The 17,873-nt window shown below is 36.9% G+C and overlaps 1 protein-coding gene across 1 annotated transcript in view; it reads left to right on the top strand.

The window, feature by feature from the left end:
- Positions 1-17,873, top strand: part of LOC132558210 (glutamate receptor ionotropic, kainate 2-like) — a gene marked incomplete at its 3' end in the record, with an annotated part of 55,269 nt that overhangs the window by 5,910 nt on the left and 31,486 nt on the right. Inside the window, exon 2 of the mRNA XM_060222745.1 lies at positions 9,833-9,883. Within this exon, the coding sequence (XP_060078728.1) occupies positions 9,833-9,883 (51 nt within the window). The remainder of the gene's footprint in view (positions 1-9,832; positions 9,884-17,873) is intronic.

The raw sequence follows: 17,873 nt of genomic DNA, 5'->3' as shown, positions 1-17,873 counted from the left end.
TACCAGGTTCAATCCTTTAATTTGATTTCAAGCCTAAAGAAAACAACATCCGATGACAAAATAGCGTACATGGATGTTTATCAATACACTAGAAAATAAGATGGAATTTTACTAGTGATTCATGGAGTTTGACGTTTTTTCAAACTCCTTGGGATCTATTTCAGTCCTAATTGCGAGCACGCGTTTTGCTTTTGTTGCTTTCCAAATTATTATTATAGAAAGACATGTCAGGTGTCAGCGATAACCAGTATCTTGTGTGTGACAAGTAATCATTGTTTACTATGTGGAACAATATATTTTGTTCCGTGTGTAACAATTTCACTGTGGACCATGTGTAACACTTTCACTGTGTACCGTGTGTAACACTTTCACTGTGGACCGTGTGTTACAATTTCATTGTGGACCATGTGTAACAATTTCACTGTGTGCCGTGTGTAACAATTTCATTGTGTACCGTGTGTAACAATTTCACTGTGTGCTGTGTGTAACAATTTCATTGTGTACCGTGTGTAACAATTTCACTGTGTACCGTGTGTAACAATTTCACCGTGTGCTGTGTGTAACAATTTCACTGTGTGCTGTGTGTAACAATTTCACTGTGTGCCGTGTGTAACAATTTCACTGTGTGCTGTGTGTAACAATTTCACTGTGTGCTGTGTGTAACAATTTCACTGTGTGCCGTGTGTAACAATTTCACTGTGTACCGTGTGTAACAATTTCACTGTGTACCGTGTGTAACAATTTCACTGTGTACTGTGTGTAACAATTTCACTGTGGACCGTGTGTAACAATTTCACTGTGTACCGTGTGTAACAATTTCACTGTGTACCGTGTGTAACAATTTCACTGTGTACCGTGTGTAACAATTTCACTGTGTGCTGTGTGTAACAATTTCACTGTGTACCGTGTGTAACAATTTCACTGTGTACCGTGTGTAACAATTTCACTGTGTGCCGTGTGTAACAATTTCACTGTGTACCGTGTGTAACAATTTCACTGTGTGTAACAATTTCACTGTGTACCGTGTGTAACAATTTCACTGTGTGCTGTGTGTAACAATTTCACTGTGTGCTGTGTGTAACAATTTCACTGTGTGCCGTGTGTAACAATTTCACTGTGTACCGTGTGTAACAATTTCAATGTGTACCGTGTGTAACAATTTCACTGTGTGTAACAATTTCACTGTGTACCGTGTGTAACAATTTCACTGTGTGCCGTGTGTAACAATTTCACTGTGTGTAACAATTTCACTGTGTACCGTGTGTAACAATTTCACTGTGTGCCGTGTGTAACAATTTCACTGTGTGCCGTGTGTAACAATTTCACTGTGTACCGTGTGTAACAATTTCACTGTGTACCGTGTGTAACAATTTCACTGTGTGCCGTGTGTAACAATTTCACTGTGTACCGTGTGTAACAATTTCACTGTGTGCCGTGTGTAACAATTTCATTGTGTACCGTGTGTAACAATTTCACTGTGTACCGTGTGTAACAATTTCACTGTGTACCGTGTGTAACAATTTCACTGTGTACCGTGTGTAACAATTTCACTGTGTACCGTGTGTAACAATTTCACTGTGTACCGTGTGTAACATTTTCACTGTGTATCCAATGAGTGAGTGTAGATTTTTCATTGTGTGCTGTATGTAAGGTATTATTGTGGTCTTATAACATATTCTTCCTAATGTCTCCCTCGATACCACCTCACCTTTGCCCGTTAGGTCGGCGTTGGCCCCTGTGAGAAAGGCTTTGGTTTTGTTCCCTGGCCGAGATATACAGAAGTTTGGTTAAAAAATTATTGTTACTAATTCCTGCTTAGCGTTCAGCATTTCGGTAATGTAGCGACTGATTTGCATGTTGTCAGTTTAATGTGACCAGGCAAGGCGTCCTATTAGAGGCCTCGGTACAAAACTTCAGTGGGATAACACTATAATATCAGCTTCAGTTTCGCAATATTACAAGGAGGCTTATACAATAATATTGCGAACATACATGATCAAAATATACTCCCACACTACATACATAGATACCATTGATAGGACGTTATACATATAAGGAAGTTTAAACGCTAAACCAACCACATATAACAATGGCCTTGTGTATTATTAAAAATGACTTTCTCATTGACGTATATAACTTGAATTCATAAATATTAGATAACAAATTTACTTTTGATTAATAGGTTTTTAAGTGTTGATGTTGATGTTTTGACACTAGCGTCATGATTTATGTTGTGAAACCATGTTTTTACATTAACTACATAATGGATTACAATTAGAATCGGTTTCACGTTCTGGTTCTAAGTATCTATGTGTGTTTAAATATTGATGTATGAATGTGTTATTTTAGTGAAATGATTGTGACGACCAGTATATATTTACGACAGCTATGTAACACAATACTTCTAATTTATAACGTAAACTCCCATTTTCAAATGGTAACATGACTTCCTGAAACAATTTATAGATATTCAGGACAGTTTGAACTTGGAATAGTCTCACCCTTTATCCTCTGATGGTTTATGTAATTGATTATTGAACACAACGCAGATATAACTAGGCAATAAAGATACGGGCTCTGATGACCAAAGCAACAGAATCAAATAATCGTTATTCCCAAATTAAAAATGTATAAGAATAATATTTCTATGACATCTACAACAGATTGAAACAAAGTCCAGTATTGGTAGTCAGTTCTTTACCTTCAGTGCATGCATGGATACATTCGCTTAAAAGTTCATTCATCATTCGGAGTTGTTTCGTTGTCGATTTCGTTTTATCTTTCTGCCCTATGTTGACAAACATCATACCCCAATACATTGGTAATATACTACTGCATTATATACTTAATCCTATTGATTTTGTTTGATGAAGCATGAAGGGATCGAACCTGTTGATCAATTCGGCTACCATTCATTGTACGCTGACAAGTCAATGTGGGTGGTCAATCTCAATTCAAATGGCCATAGTTAATCGCTTTCTACTATGAAGTAACTGTAAAATCATATATTTTTGTGATGCTCAATTTATGTCTTTTTTTTAAAAAAAGGGTATTTTGCGGATATTCAATTTCGACGAGAAATACAGCTCAATAAATTTACTTACACTGGTTTTGACAGATCATGTACATTTTAATTCGTTGATTTGGAATTACGATGAAACCAACGAGAATCATTTCCCAACGAAAATTAAATATTCAACAGTAGTTAACAGAATAAATTTATCGGGTTTTTTAAAAATCAAATTGACAGTTTAATTAAGATCGACTGAATTGGCATAGTAAATTTAATTTTAGCGATGTGCTGTCAAACTCGTCTAGTTGCAAAATATAATAATAAATACGGGTACAATCTAAGGCAAACTATCAAAATAATAGAATTATAGATAAAGAAATAGGTCTCTGGTCCATTTTCTGTGCATCTCTGTTATGTATCTTATCAAATTAAAGCTGACTGCGTTAAAATCTTAGGGCATTGATCGTAATGTTATCCGGAAAGCCTGTTTGAGTTACGCTTCCAAATCATATGTTTACGAAAAAATGATACTGTTCAAGCTAAGTTTTAATTCATTCGAATAATGGTAAGGTTCAAAACATACACATGTACTTGACGTTGGTCTTCAGTTATCAGATATATAAAAATTGCAAAAGTTATTGAATTATGGGGCTGGTGTACCACCCCTAATTTTTTTCCTTTCTTTCGATCACTATGAATTTTTGTCAGTCGCCTCCTAGGCTTCAAAATTTAGGCCGTTGACATAACTGACGAGTCCTAGAGGGACGAAAAAGCTGTATGATGTAACATAACTGGCGAGTCCTAGAAGGACGAAACAACTGTATGATGTAGCATCACTGACGAGTGCTAGAAGGACGAAACAACTGTATGATGTAGCATCACTGACGAGTGCTAGAAGGACGAAACAACTGTATGATGTAGCATAACTGACGAGTCCTAGAAGGACGAAACAACTGTATGATGTAGCATCACTGACGAGTCCTACAAGGACGAAACAGCTGTATGATGTAGCATCACTGACGAGTTCTAGAAGGACGAAACAGCTGTATGATGTAGTTTAACTCACGATTGGGTTTTACTGTATCTAACTCTAAATTTATATTGAAAGGTGCTATTCACTTGTGCGTATGTTACTAATCGTTGAGATTGTAGGCGATAAACACTGTTAGTGGACTTACAATGCCCGAGATTTGCCGTGACCCGCAAGCCACGTGCATTCGAATAGTAGCACGGTTCAGGACATACACATAAATTTCAAACCATTTGATATTGAAAATAATGAAATTCATTGAATTTTGGGCTAACCGCAACTCCCCAGGTGGATTTAAACACAGACTTCGACCCATTTCTTTTTCCACAGTCGCTTCCTTGGTTTCACAAGTTAGGCTCTGAGAATAACTGACGTGTCCTAGAAGGACGAAACAGCTGTATTATGTAACATCACTGACGAGTCCTAGAAGGACGAAACATTTGTATGATTCATCATTTGACCTACGGTTTCTGATTTTAAAATTGTAATGAAAGATGTTCTTCGCTTATGTGTCTTTTGTGCAATCTACTTTAATAATTAATATCAAATGTAAAAACACTTAACATGTTAACCGAATATACAAGATTTAAAGATACAGTAAATTATTCCTGAAATTTCTTATGGTTGAAAGGTGACTTATGTGTCTATTAAATGCTAAATTAACTTGTTAACGATACGAAAGTAAACAAATTAGAATATGAAAAAAGATATACGTATTTGTGTAATTGATACACTTTGGGGTGTGGGGTGGAGGGTGTGGTAGTTACATATATTGTAATCCAGATTGATATCTATTAATTAAAAAAAAATATAACACATCTGTATATAGTTTGTAACGAATACAGTTTACCAATATCATTGTCTCAATCTTACGAACACAAAGTTGCTGAAAACAAAAAAGACTGTGTGACTCTTTCGATCAACAGTATGTGAGAAACCATCCTTTTTCAGGGATTGGAACTAGTTATATTAAATAGCTTTGGCTATTAATTGTATGCATATATTGTATATTTAACTCGATATTCCAGCATTACATCTCAATACCCAGGTGGCTATTAACACGCCTATTGATTTATTGATGATTTAGCGCCTATTACTCTAAGTGTTGGTAAATATTGATATAACGGAGTGTTCAAACTATCAAAAAAGTCTATGTAAACATGATTAAGATCAAATACATGTAATCTAATTTTACTTGTATCACGCTTTTTCATTTACGTGTTTATTCAGTCTATCAATTGATCGGTCGGAGATATGAGAATGTATTTTGGGGCTTTATAAACAAATTGCAATTAAAATAATTATTGGTCACATGGTCAAATTCTAAGAAAAGTCAAAAGATATCATACCTAAAATGTTAGGTTTCAATGTAATATCGTCTAACACTAGAACTCCGCAAAAGAAATTTACTTAATCGAGCGGAGACTGGAATCAATTTGTTCGTGGCGACATAGGGAATTTAAACAACGGCCTTTGTTTGATCAATGCGTCGCAAATTAAAATGCTGCCACTTTTAGTTTTTAAATAAAATCTTGTTTTTAAATGTAGAAGATAAAAGTATAAAAGTTTTCAAAAGTACGAGATGATATATTTCAAAATAACATACAGCAGGGGTTATGTTCCTTTGTTTACTGGTTCGAATGTATATTATGGTCTATCTTAATCAGTAAACGAATGTTCTCCTACAATAAAGTCTATTCTCCATAAATTCATATTTTATTGAACACAGACTGTCTGACTAGCGAGGCGATAGTAACATAACTAGCATGCCGAGAGACTTGGATATTTAGAAAAAAAAAAAAAAAAAATTCGACAAAATTGATTTTTACTCTGTTGGCTTTTGGGATCATGGCAGGCTTACGATGTCGTTCATCTGGTGCTTTTGTTTTACAGATATGTATTTTAATTCAAAATAAAAGCAAATGATAATGGTTAAAGTTTAATTCGGTGTAGTAAAACTTTAAATAGTTTTAATATAATATTTTCTGTTTAACTTTGTTTTATTTCATTCGCGGTTTGAAATAACTTAATGCATCATTAAGATAAAACAGCCGTTTTGTTGTGCAATATGATAATCATATATATTCATGACATTAAACATTAAATCAATTAAAAAAAAACAACAATTCAACATTATCGACAGTTAATTTCGCATATTTTCCCACAATGTATTTGGGCTTTTCTCATAACATGGCTACAGAGCTCACATATCTGAGAAATGCTGAAACTTTCTGACTGTGTTTATACTTGTATTTGTTGTAAATGTATAAATAAATGTATCATTTTGCTCATATTTTGCACTTAAAGTTAACCGATTTTTATTCAATATTTGAAACACGCCGCTGTTCTTTTTCATTTTGATTAGACAACCTCCTAGCCAGTCCATGAATAAGAAGATGTAATAATAACGACACTAGGACATCTTTTTATGACGTCACAGTTACTTTAAAAATGACCTACTATCATAGAATCGTGCCATATCAGTACCATTGAAGAATATACAAACAAGTCATATTTTAACAGTTACTTCAAATATACTACCTAAATTAAATCGCTTGATTACTGTTTGATTCCACGCATGTCAGGTGTTAATCAGAAAATCGATTGCTGAAAGAGATTCGGAGATGTTTGTTTCATTAAGTGAGCATTCATTGATCACGGATATAACACATAGTTAGAGAACAGCGTTATCAATAATGCATACTTAATATGAAGCTTGCCAGAACTCGCTGTAGGTCATCTCTCCGTATCAATTATCAACATGTCGAACATCTCTTATACTAAGCTACCTTTTTGACGGCTCATCTAAATTAGAAATTTAAGTCTCTTGAGGATGATGATAAAGAATTGATTCGAATCCAATAAGTCAAACAACAAAGGGGGCTGGTGGGATTTACATTTACCATTGTATGTGACGGCAGTGTAAATCATCATGTGATACTCCTAACAATGACACACACAGTCATCCCGTCGTTTCAAATCTATATGTAAATCTACCGATAATTGTTTGTTTAAATCATATCCTATTGCTTTTGAATAATGTATACAAATACAGATATATTATTGATCATTAAAATATTTCTAGTACGTAGAAACTTAACAGTGATTAGGATGTTAGAGGCCTTTGTACGGCTCCCAAACGTGTATATTCTACAGTTGTATTTTGTTTTAGCACGACAAACACACATACTAAGATAGATGTCACACATGTGGAAAAGGTGTTATCTCAATCGGACCTAAAGATGAAATTTACGTATTTTGTAGACTTTTTTCTTTCTTTCCAATAACACAAATCATAATGGTATTTCGCTTTGGTGATGAACCCGAGGTGTTTTTCTCTGATGCTGACCCCGAGTTGTTTCTCTCTTATACTGACCCCGAGGTGTTTTTCTCTGATGCTGACCCCGAGGTGTTTCTCTCTGATGATGACTCCGCGGTGTTTTTCTCTGATGAAGAACCCGTGGTGTTTTTCTCTGATGATGATCCCGAGGTGTTTTTCTCTGATAATGATCCCGAGGTGTTTTTCTCTAACGATGACCCGGAGATGTTTTTCTCTGATGAAGAACCCGAGGTGTTTTTCTCTGATGATGATCCCGAGGTGTTTTTCTCTAACGATGACCCGGAGATGTTTTTCTCTGATGAAGAACCCGAGGTGTTTTTCTCTGATGATGACCCCGAGGTGTTTTTCTCTGATGATGACCCCGAGGTGTTTTTCTCTGATAATGATCCCGTGGTGTTTTTCTCTGATGATGATCCCGTGGTGTTTTTCTCTGATGATGACCTCGAGGTGTTTTCCTCTGATGATGACCCCGAGGTGTTTTTCTCTGATGATGACCCCGGGGTGTTTTCTCTGATGATGACCCCGAAGTGTTTTTCTCTGATGATGACCTCGAGGTGTTTTTCTCTGATGATGACCCCGAGGTGTTTTTCTCTAACGATGACCCGGAGATGTTTTTCTCTGATGACGAACCCGAGGTGTTTTTCTCTGATGATGACCCCGAGGTGTTTTTCTCTGATGATGACCCGGAGATGTTTTTCTCTGATGAAGAACCCGAGGTGTTTTTCTCTGATGATGACCCCGAGGTGTTTTTCTCTGATGATGACCCCGAGGTGTTTTTCTCTGATGATGACCCCGAGGTGTTTTTCTCTGATGATGATCCCGAGGTGTTTTTCTCTGATGATGATCCCGTGGTGTTTTTCTCTGATAATGATCCCGAGGTGTTTTTCTCTGATGATGACCCCGAGGTGTTTTTCTCTGATGATGACCCCGAGGTGTTTTTCTCTGATGATGACCCCGAGGTGTTTTTCTCTGATGATGACCCCGAGGTGTTTTTCTCTGATGATGACCCCGAGGTGTTTTTCTCTGATGATGACCCCGAGGTGTTTTTCTCTGATGATGACCCCGAGGTGTTTTTCTCTGATGATGACCCCGAGGTGTTTTTCTCTGATGATGACCCCGAGGTGTTTTTCTCTGATGAAGAACCCGAGGTGTTTTTCTCTGATGATGACCCCGAGGTGTTTTTCTCTGATGATGACCCCGAGGTGTTTTTCTCTGATGATGACCCCGAGGTGTTTTTCTCTGATGATGACCCCGAGGTGTTTTTCTCTGATGATGACCCTGAGGTGTTTTTCTCTGATGATGACCCCGAGGTGTTTTTCTCTGATGATGACCCCGAGGTGTTTTTCTCTGATGATGACCCCGAGGTGTTTTTCTCTGATGATGACCCCGGGGTGTTTTCTCTGATGATGACCCCGAGGTGTTTTTCTCTGATGATGACCCCGAGGTGTTTTTCTCTGATGATGACCCCGAGGTGTTTTTCTCTGATGATGACCCCGAGGTGTTTTTCCCCTTAACATGACTCATGTATTTATCTTTTTTTGTTTATAGCCTTATGGTAACATATATAGTCGGCACATCACATTTATGAATAACGTATCATCCAAGCTGTAAAACAGATTATCAATACCCGTAAAAGTCATCGCCATTCAGCACAAAAATCTGCCATTGTAAATAAAGTCCTGTAATATATACTTTTCAGGACGAAACGAAAGGTAATAAAAATTTCCAGCTTTTTAGGTCGTTAATAAATGAATGTCATGCAGATGTATACATGTAATGAGGACAGACTATATTTATAAAAGCAGCCGGTGATATCTTTAGAAATTGGCGTTCAAACTGATCACTATCAAACATGACTTAATTACCCTTCTAACATTTCTGTGTATTGTTGAAAAAAACCACGCACACACACACAAAAACAAACTTGCAAATGATACCTTATATCTTATTCATCCTCTGACGTTTGAAAATGATCAATTATTCAACCGTGTCTGATAGTGACTGCACATTGTTTGATATAGCAATAGCGTGGGATACTTGTAATTTAGACCTGTTAATTTTCTAGCTTATGTTAAATGGAAATGATCACTCACAGAAATGGTTGATTCTGTCGGGGAAGAGCCAGATTCCAGTGTTCACGTAGAATTGCCATGCATGATTCTTTCACCAAACCAGCCTTGCATTGTTATTTGGATGTGCTTAGCATACTGTGTGTTTAACCATCCGGTCAATATTTCTATGACGTGTGACAGGTGTCCTTGTTGTGAACGGAGTAGGAAGAGCAAGCCTAACCTGACCATTAATCGGAGATGTTCGACCATTGCTTAATAATGCTAATCTTTTATTAGTCATGTAGACCACAAACTTCATCATGGTGTGTGAAATTTATTCGTGACGATGTTGTTCGAAAGGATCGACGCATGTGAATGGTTTTTTTTTATTTTCACAGTCACGAGTTGCCTACTTGGGAATTTTGGACGTTCCGAATTTCTGCGATTAGGTAAGTACAATCAACAACTCAGATTGGTCATACGCATTCATCAATACTCATCATGTAGGCAAGACGGAGTGGTTAAAACTTAATGGTGTGGGACAACATTTTACCATTAAATCATCTATATCGTTAAGGTTGGAAATCTATTGTCGGAATCAATTTCGTTTTATTTCGATATCGGGTCCATTGTCATTCAGGTTAAACGCTATTTTGGTTGTAACACACGAGAACAAACTGTATTGGCAATATTTCTTTCTGTGGTAGATGCTAGAAATGTCATTAGAATGTTTCTGTAAAATCGATAGAGCAGAATGACACGGTTTTACCATTGATCTGTATTCCTTTTGTAATTGTCATTTGTCATGACATGTTCAGGTTTCAGTAAATATAACTTAATTAATCATTCGAACACCGCAGTATCTAAGGGTGGATAACACATGCCATGTTTCTATAGTTTACCTTATATTTTTAATGGAGATGTAGGATATCTGTATAGTGGAGGTGTAGAATATCTTTATAGTTGAGGTTAGGATATCTGTATAGTTGAGGTGTAGAATAGCTGTATATTGGAGGTGTAGGATATCTTTATAGTTGAGGTGTAGGATATCTGTATAGTTGAGGTGTAGGATATCTGTATAGTTGAGGTGTAGGATATCTGTATAGTTGAGGTGTAGAATATCTGTATAGTTGAGGTGTATGATATCTGTATAGTTGTGGTGTAGGATATCTGTATAGTTGAGGTGTAGAATATCTGTATAGTTGAGGTGTAGAATATCTGTATAGTTGAGGTGTATGATATCTGTATAGTTGTGGTGTAGGATATCTGTATAGTTGAGGTGTAGAATAGCTGTATAGTTGAGGTGTAGAATATCTGTATAGTTGAGGTGTAGGATATCTGTATAGTTGAGGTTTAGAATATCTGTATAGTTGAGGTGTAGGATATCTGTATAGTTGAGGTGTAGAATATCTGTATAGTTGAGGTGTATAGTTGAGGTGTAGAATATCTGTATAGTTGAGGTGTAGGATATCTGTATAGTTGAGGTGTAGAATATCTGTATAGTTGAGGTGTAGGATATCTGTATAGTTGAGGTGTAGGATATATGTATAGTTGAGGTGTAGAATATCTGTATAGTTGAGGTGTATGATATCTGTATAGTTGTGGTGTAGGATATCTGTATAGTTGAGGTGTAGAATAGCTGTATAGTTGAGGTGTAGGATATCTGTATAGTTGAGGTGTAGGATATCTGTATAGTTGAGGTGTAGAATATCTGTATAGTTGAGGTGTATGGTATCTGTATATTTGAGATGTAGGATATCTGTATAGTTGAGGTGTGGGATATCTGTATAGTTGAGGTGTAGGGTATTTGTGAAATTGAGGTGTAGGATAGATATTTGTATAGTTGAGGTGTGGGATATCTGTATAGTTGAGGTGTAGAATATCTGTATAGTTGAGGTGTAGGATATCTGTATAGTTGAGATGTATGATATCTGTATAGTTGAGGTGTATGATATCTGTATAGTTGAGGTGTAGAATATCTGTATAGTTGAGGTGTAGGATATCTGTATAGTTGAGGTGTGGGATATCTGTATAGTTGAGGTGTGGATATCTGTATAGTTGAGGTGTGGGATATATGTATAGTTGAGGTGTGGATATCTGTATAGTTGAGGTGTGGGATATCTGTATAGTTGAGGTGTGGGATATCTGTATAGATCTAGGATATCTTTTTTGGTAAATCCTTTTCGCGTGTACCATACCGTTAAGTACTAAAATACATTTGATAGACACATTCGACATATTTATAACTATTAAACACGAATTGTTTGCAGAACTGAGGACTGTACAAATAACACTAATAATGAAATTAGTTGAATCATTTATGTAAACAGCTGTTTCGTCCTTCTAGGACTCGTCAGTGTTGCTAAGAGTCTTAAGTGTTGAAACCTTGGAGGCAACTGAGGAAAACCAAAATTGATTGAAAGAAAAAGTACAATAAGGCCCCGGTTGTTTAAAATCAGTGGCTAATGAAAATCTTCATAAACATAAATTAAACAAACTTGGAAACACTATTTATCATTTCACACCTGTAGGTTTGTTGAGACAGGTCAGATTGATATATAGAGTATTAATTTTGTAGGTAACACTCTTGTTTGTTCACCTAAAACAACCCAAAACTGACTTAGTAATTTTGGTAACCATAAATCTGTTTCAAGGCAAAAATGCGATAATTATTTGTAAACATAGATTAAGCATATGGAACCGTGTCCAAACGGTCTTGACAAAAGAACTAATGTTTAGATGCGGATGGAAATTGGATGTCCGGTTATACGGTGCTAAGTTGACATTAGGGTTGGCACTGTGATCATACCTGAGGAATCCGATTATTTATATAGCCGATTACTGCTTATCTGGATTAAGTATACTGGCAACGATCTGAAGCGATTATAATTATTACTGAAGGGGACATCGCTGAAATGAATGATTCATCAGGGAAATTATAGATAAAGACATATTGTAATGCGTTTGTTAGGTTTCTGTTAAACGTCATCGCAACAGCCATGGTTAAATGAAGACAGGGCAAGTTTGTAGGACACAAAGTACAGAGGAAACATACAGTCAACAAAAAAGAGGGATGGACATCAAGAGTGGAAGATAAAGCACAGAAAGAAAGAGTAGACAGGAGAGAAAAAGGGACAGTAAGGGTGGGAAATAAAACACAGAAAGAATGAGTAGACAGGAGAGAAAGAGGGACACCAAGCGTTAGAAATAAAACACAGAAAGAAAGAGTAGACAGGAGAGAAAGAGGGACACCAAGGGTGGGAAATAAAAACACAGAAAGAATGAGTAGACAGGAGAGAAAGAGGGACACCAAGAGTGGGAAATAAAGCACAGAAAGAAAGAGTAGACAGGAGAGAAAGAGGGACACCAAGAGTGGGAAATAAAACACAGAAAGAAAGAGTAGACAGGAGAGAAAGAGGGACACCAAGAGTGAGAAATAAAAACACAGAAAGAAAGAGTAGACAGGAGAGAAAGAGGGACACCAAGGGTGGGAAATAAAGCACAGAAAGAAAGAGTAGACAGGAGAGAAAGAGGGACACCAAGGGTGGGAAATAAAGCACAGAAAGAATGAGTAGACAGGAGAGAAAGAGGGACACCAAGAGTGAGAAATAAAACACAGAAAGAAAGAGTAGACAGGAGAGAAAGAGGGACACCAAGGGTGGGAAATAAAACACAAAAAGAAAGAGTAGACAGGAGAGAAAGAGGGACACCAAGGGTGGGAAATAAAACAGAAAGAATGAGTAGACAGGAGAGAAAGAGGGACACCAAGAGTGAGAAATAAAGCACAGAAAGAAAGAGTAGACAGGAGAGAAAGAGGGACACCAAGGGTGGGAAATAAAAACACAGAAAGAAAGAGTAGACAGGAGAGAAAGAGGGACACCAAGGGTGGGAAATAAAACAAAGAAAGAAAGAGTAGACAGGAGAAAAAGAGGTACACCAAGAGTGAGAAATAAAAACACAGAAAGAAAGAGTAGACAGGAGAGAAAGAGGGACACCAAGAGTGAGAAATAAAGCACAGAAAGAAAGAGTAGACAGGAGAGAAAGAGGGACACCAAGAGAGAGAAATAAAAACACAGAACGAAAGAGTAGACAGTAGAGAAAGAGGGACACCAAGAGTGAGAAATAAAGCACAGAAAGAAAGAGTAGACAGGAGAGAAAGAGGGACACCAAGGGTGGGAAATAAAAACACAGAAAGAAAGAGTAGACAGGAGAGAAAGAGGGACACCAAGAGTGAGAAATAAAGCACAGAAAGAATGAGTAGACAGGAGAGAAAGAGGGACACCAAGAGTGAGAAATAAAGCACAGAAAGAAAGAGTAGACAGGAGAGAAAGAGGGACACCAAGGGTGGGAAATAAAAACACAGAAAGAAAGAGTAGACAGGAGAGAAAGAGGGACACCAAGAGTGAGAAATAAAGCACAGAAAGAATGAGTAGACAGGAGAGAAAGAGGGACACCAAGGGTGGGAAATAAAAACACAGAAAGAAAGAGTAGACAGGAGAGAAAGAGGGACACCAAGGGTGAGAAATAAAACAAAGAAAGAAAGAGTAGACAGGAGAAAAAGAGGGACACCAAGGGTGGGAAATAAAGCACAGAAAGAAAGAGTAGACAGGAGAGAAAGAGGGACACCAAGAGTGAGAAATAAAGCACAGAAAGAAAGAGTAGACAGGAGAGAAAGAGGGACACCAAGAGTGAGAAATAAAGTACAGACAGAAAAGTAGACAGGAGAAAAAGAGGGACACCAAGGGTGGGAAATAAAGCACAGAAAGAAAGAGTAGACAGGAGAGAAAGAGGGACACCAAGGGTGGGAAATAAAACACAGAAAGAAAGAGTAGACAGGAGAAAAAGAGGGACACCAAGAGTGAGAAATAATACACAGAAATTATGTAATTCTGGTTTATTCTAACACGCAGTATTGGTGGCAAGATTTATCTATTTGTATAAAGGTTTTGTGAAGTGTATTAAACGTTAGCAATAGACATTTGAGGAATCGAGTATTATATTTGATAGATGTGACACATTGTATATCGTCGAATTCACGTGACATTTGTGCTTAACTATCAGTGTGTATTATAAAATAACCAACATATTTACTTAATCAAATTAAGATTTTTGCGATGAATGAATTTTCAATAAGACTATCATAATTTTTGTAAATTGTTTTAAAAATTTAATGAGGGAAATATCCACCTGTAATTTCTATATATTGATTAAATATGCTTGGAGTTAAAAGGTGAGATAAACCTTTAATCCAGGTTTTCCAATCTGATTGTTATGAATTTTAATATAAATCGATGTCATGAATATAAATGACAACATTCACATTCAAATCATGAAGCTGAAAATTATCAGCATGATTCAATTTCACATGGCTGTGCATATCAATTAAGTTTTGCAAACTTTACCACAGTAATTACTACACTAAATGCTACATAATCGGCACAGTATTTATTGTCTTGTCTTAGTACAGATAAAGTTCGTCTCATAGGTTAGCTGTAACCTACACATCGCATTTTAAAATTAATACAACTGCACTTTCTTAGAAATACAAAATAGATTGAATTATGGGACTGGTGAACATCCCCATTTAGGTTTTCTTTCGATCGCTTTGGATTTGTCAAATTTGCCATATAGGTTTCAAAATTTAGACACTTAACATCATTGACTAGCTCTAGAAGGACAAAACAGTTGTATGATGTAGCATCACTGACGAGTCCTAGAAGGACGTAACAGCTATATAATGTAGCATCACTGAACAGTCCTAGAAGGACGAAACAGCTGTATGATGTGGCATTATGAAGTGCCTTTATCTGTTACATACAGTTAGGAACTGCAGGTCTGGTGTTTATAACTCTCTAAAAAGATTAAGGAAGGGAAAATGTGTAACAGACCGGGGAATGATGAAACACATGATTCTTCAGTGAGGAGAAAAGCAGTTTACTTTTTCATGGATTATTATGAACTCCCCACATATCATACAATTCAAATCAAATCTTACTTCAGTCCGCTTAGAACCGTTATAAAATGGACTGCAGCCACACGGTGCGGTATTGAAGAACGGAAATGGTTTGTTTTATGGTACTTGGCGGAGGTATTCTGTTCTAATTTATAGGTACTGATTGTTACATCAGTTTTGTGTGGAAAAAAAATATACGTCGTTTACTCTCAAACAAATGATGCAACAATGAATTACTTCTCACAAGAGCAGTGTTGCTGAAACTAATCTCGTTCTTTCGACATCCTGTTAATTGAATATCACAGTGTTGTGGTGAAATCCCCGATCACAATTAATACTTGTTACGAATGAACCATTGCAATAAGTCCATTATTGAAATATATTTATTAAAGCGTTATACGACCCATGTATTGCTCCAGTTAAAAGCAATCAGCTTTTTTCCTGAATTATTATATTCTTTCAAATCATACGTAAATACGACCTAAGGATATCTGTCAGTTAATTACCCCCCCCCCCCCCTCTCCCCGTTTGATACGTTGCCATATATAGAATAGCATATCTGAGTAGGTGTTGAAATTTGGTTTGTATCGTGAAACAGGATGTTGCCAAAGAGATGTTTATCTGTGTGGTTATGAAACAATTATTATACTGACATGTAAAATATATGTGTGGTTAGTAAATAATTAAAAGAACGGCAGCCATCAAATGTTCACTTACCCGTGTGAAATCGTTTGTGAGAGGTATACGTAACAATTGTCAGCACCAACCAGCCGTGGATGTTCATATATCGGGTTTATGGAGCAACAACGCTTTGTGCTTTGTCAGTAAACTGGAGTTCGAACTGTTCGTGTAATGTAAAGGGAAATGAGGTCAACGAATTGTATAATCTCACTCGTAATTATACACCGCCATTTTATTTGGAGAGGGTGGGGGTAGTTATGGGGGTGGGGACGGGTGGGGTTGGGCGATAGTGTTACACACGTCAGTCTGTCCATTCTGTTTCCATTTCCGTATCTTGAGAATTTCTCAACGGATTTAGTTCATATTTTCCTCATAGTGGTCTTATTGGAATATTTCATTTCATTGTGCTATATAAAGCTGGACATGTTTGATGCTCGTTACTATACCAGGTGGTTCTGTAGTGTGATATGAAGCTGGACGTGTTTGATGCTCGTTAGTATACCTGGTGCTTCTATAGTGTGATATGAAGCTGGACATGTTTGATGCTCGTTACTTTGCCTGTTGGTTCCGTTGTGCTATATGAAGCTGGACATGTTTGATGCTCGTTACTTTGTCTGTTGGTTCCGTTGTTCTATATAAAGCTGGACATGTTTGATGCTCGTTACTTTGCCTGTTGGTTCCGTTGTGCTATAGGAAGCTGGACATGTTTGTTGCTGGTTACTTTGTCTGATGGTTCCGTTGTGCTATATGTAGCTGGACATGTTTGATGCTGGTTACTTTGTCTGATGGTTCCGTTGTGCTATATGTAGCTGGACATGTTTGTTGCTGGTTACTTTGTCTGATGGTTCCGTTGTGCGATATGAAGCTGGACATGTTTGTTGCTCGTTACTTTGTCTGTTGGTTCCGTTGTGCTATATGAAGCTGGACATGTTTGATGCTCGTTACTTTGTCTTTTGGTTCCGTTGTGCTATATGAAGCTGGACATGTTTGATGCTCGTTAATTTTTCCTGTTGGTTCCGTTGTGCTATATGAAGCTGGACATATTTGATGCTCGTTACTTTGTCTGTTGGTTCCGTTGTACGATATGAAGCTGGACATGTTTGATGCTCGTTACTTTGTCTGTTGGTTACATTGTTGTACACCTTGTTCTCATTTGAGAACGCGTCGTTTACTTGGATTGAGCAAGATTTACATGACGGGTGCATCGATGACGTGGAAGATGCTTACTCTTCCGGAACACCTGGTCTTATTCTCTATGTTCTTTTTCAAGAGTCTCTGTGTACATCTTTCTTTTGTTCACACTTTTCCTATTATGGGGCTGGTGCACCTCCCCATTTAGATTTTTACTTAGGATTTTCCTCAGTCGCCTCCTAGTCTTCAAATTTAGGCCCTCAGCATCACTGACGAGTCTTAGAAGGACAAAACAACTGTATGATGCAGTTTAATTCATGGTTTGACTCTACTGTATCTATCTATAAATTATTAAAAGGTGTTATTAACTTGTGTGTATTTTGTACAATCGTTGCTTTAGTTGGATTGAATTTGATTATAAATGTTATTACATAATTTTTGGCACATGCGTTTGGTTTGATTTATAAATACTATTAACAAATGATTTTTAGATAATTATCACTAATAACATTATCTTACATAAAGTAGATACTTCTTCAGGAAATTAAACATACGCTACTGAAGTATCATCCAGCTATATTTGGTCATGAGAACAGATCCTTTTTTGAAGATGCAAGCTCAAGAAGTTTTGGGAGGCGCGCTTAGATAAAATTCTTTTGAACGTGTTAAAAATT

The sequence above is a fragment of the Ylistrum balloti genome, unplaced genomic scaffold, assembly GCF_031769215.1.
Source record: "Ylistrum balloti isolate Yb309-2 unplaced genomic scaffold, AGI_CSIRO_Ybal_v1 Utg370772, whole genome shotgun sequence".
In the NCBI taxonomy this organism is placed as follows: domain Eukaryota; kingdom Metazoa; phylum Mollusca; class Bivalvia; order Pectinida; family Pectinidae; genus Ylistrum; species Ylistrum balloti.
Note: the sequence above shows the minus strand (reverse complement) of the source record. Positions and strands in the feature narration are given on the sequence as shown.